The sequence below is a fragment of the Haplochromis burtoni genome, unplaced genomic scaffold, assembly GCF_018398535.1.
Source record: "Haplochromis burtoni strain Fernald_Lab_line unplaced genomic scaffold, NCSU_Asbu1 Contig_24, whole genome shotgun sequence".
Classification (NCBI taxonomy): Eukaryota; Metazoa; Chordata; class Actinopteri; order Cichliformes; family Cichlidae; genus Haplochromis; species Haplochromis burtoni.
The window spans coordinates 1629984-1639789 of NW_024582385.1; the positions used below are offsets into that span (position 1 = coordinate 1629984).

Here is a 9806-nt window from a genome sequence, read left to right on the forward strand (position 1 = left end):
AAAAAAAAAGTTATCAGCCGTCATCTTTCAGAGAGAAACACGAGCTGCCCCTTAGACCGCTTTAACCAGCAGGGCCCGCAGAAGTAAATCTGGACAGAGGGAATTACGCATTTGACGCCAAACTGCAAACAAGGGCCGACGCTGTTCTGGAAACTCTTTTTATTCGATTTAAAAAAAAAATCTTAGAGCATAAAGTAGGCGTTTGAAAGGTTATTAGTCACACCGCTAATTAATATGTGTAATTTTGAAGGGGCCAGTGAGCGGCGAGGAGCGGAACTGTGCCTTCACAGAGCGCCGTTTATCAGCCGTTTATTACCTGCAGCGATAACGCGCTCACTTTAAGCTGCCTTCAAAGAGCTTTCAAATCAGCGGGCAGATAAACGCCTGTGACGCGCTCCCTGTCCGCTGGCCCTCCATCTCTGCCTTGATCCTCGCTGGTGTTCTCCTAATGCCAGTCTAAATTGTTGAGATTTTTCCGCAATTTTTACAGCCGAAGAGAGCAAAAAAACTAAAAAAAATCTTAAATATAAAAACTAAAAAATATTACTTTCTCCAGAGCGTTTAATTAAAGGTTCTCCTTCTGCCTCGAAGCTAAAAAAAATATCTCCCTAAACATCACATCAGGAATGATCCTGCGCTTTGTGGTTAGTATCAATGATTAACTGTCTTTTCCAGGTTTTTCCAAAATAACCAAAAGTAGGCAAGAAATAATTTTGACTTCTTTAGTTTCTAGTGTGTGTATCTGCATATTTAAGCTGAATGGATTTTCTCTGTCCTGTCCTTGAGTGCTTACATTGATGCCAAACTGTTTTCTTAAGAAGCGCAGGCTTACTCATTTCCATTTTGTCTGTCTTTGGTATTGTGCGTGTGTGTGACTGCTGTCAGAAAACTCATCTCATCCCTTTTTATGATCATTGCTTCAAAACTCAAACACGCAGTGTTTTCATCTCCCTCTTCACAAAAAGTCTGGAAATGCTTCAGCTTGGCGCATCACGGCAGCTCTAAGTCACTGATGTTTTCTTTGTGATTTATCACAGGGTTTAGAAGAAGGGGCGTCGTGCCGTGAGCGCTGACCTTTGAGTCTGAGCCGAGAAGTTCATCGAGTCTTTTGTGTTTTGTGTCCTGCGTAAGCCGGAGCTACTGTCCAACCATGAGGGGCAGCTCTCATGTCCTGCCTCTTGGTGTGATCGCGGCTCTGATGCTGTCTCAGGTCTGCTCTGGCATCAAATGGCTGTAAGTATTCTGTCGTTTTGCCATTTTTACACAACGCTTTGCTTTCAAGGAGCGTCAAAACAGATGACATCATGAAGATACACCACACTGCTCTTTGCTGCATGTTTCATAGAGGGGAGGGCTCATGGCGGCTTTGAAATGGGCCCCAGCATTCCTGCACTGTTTCTGCTGGTGGTGGTGGTGGCGGTGGGGAGCTCTGTCCATGTGTGGTGATGAGTGCTCCAGCGTATGAAACTATGCCAGCAACTATTTTGTGTTATTGATTGTAATGTGGCCTAAGTAAGAAAAAAGAAGAAAAGACTGCATGAATATTTCAGTTTTAATTTACCATCCACAGTATTCAAAGGCAGAGAGCAGGAAATAAAATCGGGCTGGCGAGGCCTCATGGTGGCGCAGACAGTGATGTCACTGCTTTCTGCGTGTTGTCCAGTTTTTTCCTCAAATCATAAAAACAGCTCGCTGCAGAAAGACGCAGTGCGAGCTGAAAGAAAGGACCATTGCAACTACTTTCTGGTACATGCAAACAATAACGTCCCAACGAACAAGTCCACAAACATCCAGGTTTTATTTATGTTCGTCAATCTTACGAACACTGGAAGGTTTTCTTCACCGTTTTCATGTCGCTTTGTGTGTTAACATTTTCCGTCTTTTTTTGGTGTTTGTCTTGTTTCTCTGACCTTCTGGGAAAAGTCTGCATTTAGCTGTAGCAAAAATATCTGTGACTTCCTATCAGAATGAAAAGTTGCAATGCTCATAGTGGGAGCGCTTGAGCAGATGTGCCAACGAGCGGTGGGATGGCACGCACCAAGTCCCAGTGAGAAGTCTTACAGTCTTCATAAGGACGGAGGTGCAATGCCAAACGGATGCGGCTGTAAACACCTGTGGGTGCCAAAAACTGATTTCCAATGTTTCTGCGTCATTTTTTTCTGTGTAACATCTTTACTTATGTTGGTAAATAGACTTGGTGAACAGGGTTTACAAAGGGGGGTTATATATAGAATTAAAACATTATCTGTGTTTCAAGTATCTTTATAACTCTGTGTTATTGTACTTACATTATAACCAATCCGGTCCTTTATCCCCACTTAAAATATTTTTACTGAACTATTGTAATATTTCCTCTTGGCCAACTTACTCTTACAAAAGACGTTTTTAATGGTAATGAGATTGTTTTTAACTGCATAAATAAAGGTTATATAAAAGTCGCTGCCAAAAACTGATAGCAGCTTCTACCTTGTTACACGAATGTTGTTTGTGGCTCAAGATAACTTTATATCATCCATGAGGGAAGCATTTGACATATGTTTCACATATTATAGCCCAACAAGTTACTTATAGCAGTTTAAATACGAGCAATCAGTTTTGGCAAATACCGGAAATCAGTTTTTGGCAGACGATCACTTTTTGGCACAACACCGGCACAACACCAGGTTACTGCGAGCCCAGTGGGGTCACAGCTTTTCATGGGGCACAGAGCGGCGGCTCTTCGGCCTCCTAATGCAAAACAGGCCAGGGTGCAGGCTGCCCTGCTCGGTTCTCACAAACCAATCAGCAGTGTACAAAGGGACAGATCCCACAGATCTAACCTGCTCCACCTGTGCTTCCTCTGTCACATTCATTCCCAGTAAATTGTTCAAATCAAATATGTGCTCCCTTTAATAGTGATTTATGTCAAACCGAGGCCACAGAGGGCAATGCTTCCTGCAGAAACACTCAGACGATAAGGGGATCTACAATTTTCTATCTGGCTTCTAGATTTTTTGGCATATCCTCGAGGCCTCTCGTGCACTTTAACCAAAGACCAAGAACGTGTCACGTGTATTTTATGAATCTGCAGCTGACTTTACTCTGGAATTCTCACCGTGATAAGATGGTTTTCTGCTGCAACGCATGCCAAAAACGTTTTCCTGCCCGGAGCGTTATCTGCTGCAGTTTTCCAATTGTTTGTTAACAGCCAACGTGTCTCACTGTGGGCTTGAATTGTGCCTGCGCAGGGAATTCAAATTGCTTACACACCATTCCAAATAAAACTCACGGCGTGCCTGCATTTCCACAAACGCGATAATTTAACAAGTCATAAAACAAGCCTTTGTTGCCGTCACCATGGCAATGAAAAGAATAAGTACTAAATAATGTATGCTGACACAAAAGCTTTTGTTTCTGCTTCTTTCCACTCCACGCAGAGCGCTGTCTCATACTCCCGCATCATTACACATCAACCAGACCCAGCACTGTAAGCAACTGCCCGGCATGGTGTCCTCCCAAGCTCAGCTGTGTCGCAGCAACCTGGAACTCATGCAGACCATCATCCAAGCTGCTCGAGAAGTCAAGAAGACGTGTCAGAAGACTTTCGCCGACATGCGCTGGAACTGCTCCTCCATTGACATACCCATCGATGCCCCGAAGTACCGACCAGACCTCGACCGAGGTACGCTTTATAAACCGAACAGAAGAACGGGGCAGAAGGGGCTGTTGCCTTTAAAAACATGCTCCTCGTGTTTTATGCCCACGATTCTATATAGTTTGATACAGAGAGCCAAATCACAACAACAGTTGCCTCAAGCTGCTCTATGTTATAAGGTAAAGACCCCACGATAATACAGAGAAACCCCAACAATCAGGCCGTGCCGTATGAACAAGCACTTGGCGACAGTGGGAAGGAAAAACTCCCTTTTTAACAGGAGGAAGCGTCCGGGCTCGGGGGAGGCATACACATGTCTGCTGCATATGTGGTTCCTGTCTAAAAAATAACCCTGAAACAGATTTTGGCCTTTTGTAAACAATTTCTAGTTTAAAGACTTTCTTTTCCTGCCAGCATGTGTTCCTGCAGAGCTGTACGTTCAGCGATATATAAATTATGTCGCTATTTCTGAAATCTCCTAAAAAAAAAATTCATCCTGCACTATTGCTTACAGTGTGACTTTGCTGTTTTATTTTGCTAAAAGTATTTTTGAACCAGCAACAGGTGTGGATGGGATTGGATGGGGCGAGAGGGGTAGCCATGGCTGCCATTTGCCAAATGAACAGGAAATGGCTCATCTCTGTCTTTGATCTAACAGCCCACGCTCATACGTGATTTCTTCCCCTTATTTGCAATTGCCCCCCATCCTATAGCATGTGTGCTTCCCATGTGCGCACATCACCACCAATTACATCAGCGCTCACTCTGTGTTAGAGCATGACCACCGATGTTTGAGACAGAGAGAGATAGAGAGCTTGAACACAGACTGTAGAGAAGGTGGCCATGCAGAAGAAACTTGATGAGTCTTTTTCTTTTGTCTTGTTTAAAAGAATCATTTTACATATATAATCTTGCAACGATTATACGGAAAATTTGAGCGTTATATGTCTGTGTAAATAGACTTTAAGGTACTTTTTCTTGTGAGGTCCCACATAATGAGAGAAGACTCCACATTTTCATTGGCTATGCGCAAAAGAAAATCACAAGTCACCACAAAGTCAGAATGTATGCAGATTTCTGCATAAATGCGATGGCCACTACCACAGAGAAAATTAAATCCAGCTACAACAAAAACTACTGAGATGAGGGGAAGTGGGTGGAAGGCGATTCTCTGGTTTTATTTATTACTTTTTTCAGTTATTTTGAATTTCACAGAAGGATAGCACGACACAGTACATGTGAAGCTCACATTATCACGAAGATATATCGAAATTTCAGACTCACCCTTAGATTTGGTGACACATTGCTCTACATAAGTATACTCTGCGCTCCACATTTAGTTTGTTGGGATATGGTGAGGAAGGAGCAGCTATCTCGGAGTTATTTACAAGAGATGGCAAAAAATAGGACAAGAAGAAAACTGCAAAACACAGAGAGAAAAGTTAACAAGCGGTAAAGGCTTATAAACTCGTGGGAATCCCACCAGCAGCCTGAGCTTTATAGCAGAATAACAAAATAATGGGTCAGGGTCACCTGACCCAGTATGTCCTATTAGCTTTACTAAAAGGAAAGCCTGAAGCACAGGCCTAAAACCTCGTGGTTACTTCTTTGATTATAGTATCGCTAAGTTTTATTACTTTCATTTTTCTTGTTTGTAAACTCTTGGAGAAGAAGAAGCTGTCCGATGACATCGCACTAGTCTTTAGCCTGGTGACGATGATAGGGAGTGTAATCACTGGTTTCATACTAACAAGGGTTACTGATTTCCAAACACTTGATTTGAGAGCAAAAGTTGTCTTTTGAACTGCTTTGAATGTCAGCTCTGCTATTTTACGTGGCATGTTTTGCTTTTTCACCTTTGCTGTTTCTGTTTCCATCAGGAACAAGGGAGGCTGCGTTCGTCTACGCCCTGTCTGCGGCTACCATCAGCCACACCATAGCGCGGGCATGCACCACTGGAGATCTGCGGCTTTGCTCGTGTGGTCCCGTCCCGGCTGAGATTCCAGAGCCCGGCTATCGCTGGGGCGGCTGTGGTGACAACCTGCACTACGGTTTGATTATGGGCTCCAAATTCTCTGATGCTCCCATGAAGATGAAGCGCTCAAGCTCTCACGCCAACAAACTGATGCACCTACACAACAGTGAAGTTGGCAGACAGGTACATAGTAGAAGAGTGAAAAAAATGCAGACTCGTTTCCATATTTGCCTGTCCTGTATGTCGTGGGTTAACTTCCTCCATCTTCATGTCTAGGTACTGAGAGAGTCAGTAGTGATGAAGTGTAAGTGCCACGGTGTGTCTGGATCCTGCTCTATAAGGACCTGCTGGAAAGGACTGCAAGACCTTAGGGATATCGCCATGGACCTTAAGACCAAGTACCTGTCTGCCACCAAAGTGGTTCACCGGCCCATGGGGACACGTAAGCAGCTGGTGCCCAAAGACATTGACATCAGGCCGGTGAGGGACAATGAGCTCGTCTACCTGCAGAGCTCTCCGGACTTCTGCTCCAGGAATGAAAAACAGGGCTCTGTTGGAACGCAGGGCAGGTAAGACAGCCACGATGCACCAGTTTGTGCGTACGTGTGTGTGTGTGTGTGGTTATTATAGCTCTCTGAGCATGAGTCAAATGAACACCACAGCTATGTAGCTGACAAAGAGGAAATGATCAGCTCTGAATGTCCGCTCATCCAGGATGTTGACTCAAGTGCTGTCCTGCTTGGTGGCAGTGTTTGATTTACAGGCTGGCTGATAACAAGTGCCTGCCCCTGAGAGAGCCTCGTCTGTGGTGTGTCTGAGCATGTGCCACTGAAAGGCCCACTGTGACTGGAGTCCTTGTCCCGCTATCTGAAATGAATACGAATGTGGTTATTCTTAGGGCCGAGGGCACTATAGCTGATATTGATTTGAGAGGGCCACACAAACAGGGAAATCTTTCATTGCGCCACACAGATAAAGATTTACTTTGACTGCTCACCTTCAGTATTTGACAGGGGAGGGTGCTCCTTTGTTAGAAGTTAAAGGGAGAGGTTGGGCTAAGAGATGCCAGAATAATAAGACACACATAAGTTTATTTAATTTCTCTAGTGTATGTTGCTGGAGACCGTTCAGGTCCATTATTTCTTTGTGAATTACAGTACAGGAGGATAAAGTTCCTGCTGTAAAGCCCTGATCTTACACAGATTCACTTCAAGTCCTTTCAGAAGTATCGTTTAAACTAAACTGATAAAAGAACAATGACCATTGAATGCTTATAAAAACCTCTCAAAGAGACTTTTTTTGTTTTAAGGTTTTAAAATGTTTGTTGTTGCACAATTCTCCAGCAGATTTCAGGGTTTCAGGAGTGCCATGCCTCTCTTTTATGGTATGTGAGACGAGATGCGCACTGGTTTACAGGAACACATGTAGTTTTGTGGACTGGAATACTTCCATTATACCAGAATACAATCCTGGCTGTATGAGCTATGGAGGATATAAATATATAAATAAGACCACCAGACATGTGTGCACATATAGCATGTGACTAGCAAATCATGCGTCCTTCAGCCTGATGTCACTGTACAGATAAACATGGACATGCTTCATGTCAAGGACACTCACTGTGCTCGCTGCATCCTTTTGGCAGGCTGATAACTGCAGCAGCCTCACAGTCTGCAGCATTAGCGCTCCTGCAAAGTCACCAGACAGCTGTTTTGCTGTTGTTATTATTTTAAGTGTTGATCTGATGCTAACTGTTAAGCGTTCCTGTGTGCCTATTAATCATTTCTGTTAGTATGTAGGCAGATTTTTCCTGCTTCCCGGCTTCATAGTCGAGGAGCTGTTTTGTTCTTTATCGTTTTAGCTGCTTGACTTTAAGCGTTTTTGTGCTTGAGTCCTCATGGCTGCTCTGTGGTCAGGTATATATAATGAAAGAGCATTTAAAGGCACTTTTCTAGTCTTTGTGACCCTCAACATGATTTGCACTACAAGCCACATTTACTTGCATTCTTTATTTTATAGACTTTACTTACATCTAGGGCCAATTTCGAGTCACCTGACATGCATGTCTTTGGACTAAAGCAGCAGCAACGGTTTGCCAGTTTTTCTCTGAGACAATCTGGGACAGGCAAAGTTAATGTGAGCCGCACTCTGTAAAATAATGGATAAAGCGTGATCACCGGTGCAAAAGAGAGTCACGTCCCCAGAAAGAGGCTGGGCTTTTGTCTCAGATGACTTTAAACCAGCAGATGTGAAACCACAGAAGATACTTCTGACAAAACATAACTGTCCGGGGTGGCAGCTCCCACCGATGTCATAAACCTGTCTTGCATTCTCAATGACTCTTGTCCCTCTTCCTCCCCTTCTTTCACTCGCAGCGCAGCAGCCATTAGCTCGGTAGCTCTCTCACCCTGCTGGTCATTAACACTTTGCCATCATAAAACAAAGCAATAATGTGAAGAGGGCCAGATAAAGAGAGGGAGGGCAGGCCTGTGTACTCGGTGTGATTTATGGCGGGGCTATTCTCTGCTCATTCTAAAAGATGCCCCGGGCTTCTAAACGAGAGGCTCCAGAGCATCCACCGGCCAAAGACAAGGAAACAAAAAGAAAAAAATGGAAGAAAAAAATGTTTGGCAGAAGGAGAGCGCAAAGGTTAAAGCGCAGAGTTCGGTCAAACCATTTTAAAGGACTATTGTTGACTCTCGACAGGCTGCGAGATTGTGCAAAACGTTTTAGAATGGAGCTGTTAGCTTAATTGTCTCGGGCAGGAACTGGAAATATTTTAGCTTTCACGGCTGATTGCTCGCTCCAAAATGCGCCTCCTTTGTCCTTGCCTCGGCTACAGAAATCAGCTATTGCAACGGAAAATTAAAGTCACAGTCTAACTGCATGTTTTTCATGTCTGTCAGGCAGTGCAACAAAACCTCGTCAGGCAGTGACAGCTGTGACCTGATGTGCTGCGGCCGTGGCTACAACGCGTACACAGAGAAGCTGGTGGAGCGTTGCCACTGCAAGTATCACTGGTGCTGCTACGTAACCTGCAAGATGTGCGAGCGCAACGTGGAGAGATACGTCTGCAAATGAGTCCACCAACCTGCCGGCCCGACCAGCAGCCAGCCGGCCGAGGCTTCCGATTAACCAAAGCACTAAAAATACAGAGAAGGCTTACTTCTGTCTTAAGCTTTAGCACGCGTCTCTCAGTGAGAAGCGGTCCCTTCTTGTGTCAGTGTCATTTTTGTTTCCCACCAAAATCCCCGAACTACCAACTGGGCTTCTGAGCTTTTGCGCTTCACAAACCTGGAGTGTGGAGACAGTGCCAGTCAGTTCATGCGAAGACCGCCGTCCTCCTGGGTAATTTCTTTCTCTTATTAATGATTATAAATCCCCCAAACAGGGCTACTGGGTCTGAGTCTATTTCATTCTATCTCTAATAAAAAGAAACAATATTGGATTCGATGCTGGAGGAGAGAACGTCGCCTTCTCTCCCGACTAGACAAAGGCTTACGTTTGGCTTTAATCCACAGAAGTCGAAGGGTTCCCGTGGATCCATCCTTTTTTAGGTACTTTTCCAACTTGTTTCCTCTTCAGCAATGGACTACAGAGGAAGAAAAGCAACATAAAGGGAACTTGAGCATTTTTCATTCACGGAACCTATCTGCAGTTGATGTTTTGGACTCACGGCATGTATCCCGTGTGGATCGTGACATGGATGCATCCCTGTGGATTGAGAGGACTTTCTGAAATGGTGCATTATCTCATTTTTGTCTGACATGCAGGCAATTCAAAATATATTCTATTTTTCAGAGCATATGAGCTGAACTCATGGATTTTTGTAAACCACTTTTGTGTGGATGTACATACTGTTATTTTGTATACTGAAATAAAGAAAGAAGTATTTATAAAATAATTAAATGATCTTCACTATCATCTTTACTTGGATACTGTATTTGTTTTCTCAAGACTCATTAGATAGAGTAATTAGTTTTACGCTGAGCAAATTTAGGTGTAGCTCACTTCAACTCCAAAAGGTCATAAATGCCAGTTAACCACAAATCATATTGTGCAGTGATTGTAAATCAGCTCAGCTCAGTCAGTAATGAGTTGCAGAGTTCAACAGCCTATTGGGATCCCTCTCTGAATTACCCAAACCCTGGGAAACTGTTTGTTTGGACATTCCACCTCCTCACAAAGGCCATTGCA

At 43.9% G+C, this 9806-nt stretch overlaps 1 protein-coding gene across 2 annotated transcripts in view; it reads left to right on the top strand.

Annotated features, from left to right (window-relative positions):
* wnt11 (wingless-type MMTV integration site family, member 11) overlaps positions 1-9545 on the top strand; it is a 10465-nt gene extending 920 nt beyond the window's left edge. The window contains exons 1-6 of one of the 2 annotated variants that reach the window (XM_042218833.1): positions 17-644; positions 1038-1233; positions 3417-3661; positions 5515-5792; positions 5886-6178; positions 8516-9545. In XM_042218833.1, the coding sequence (XP_042074767.1) occupies positions 1151-1233; positions 3417-3661; positions 5515-5792; positions 5886-6178; positions 8516-8690 (1074 nt within the window). In that variant the 5' untranslated portion in view covers positions 17-644; positions 1038-1150 and the 3' untranslated portion in view covers positions 8691-9545. Of the gene's footprint in view, positions 1-16; positions 645-1037; positions 1234-3416; positions 3662-5514; positions 5793-5885; positions 6179-8515 lie in introns of those variants that run through there. The other variant, XM_005926784.2, reaches the window with a different exon arrangement.
* Positions 9546-9806: the final 261 nt, after the last annotated feature.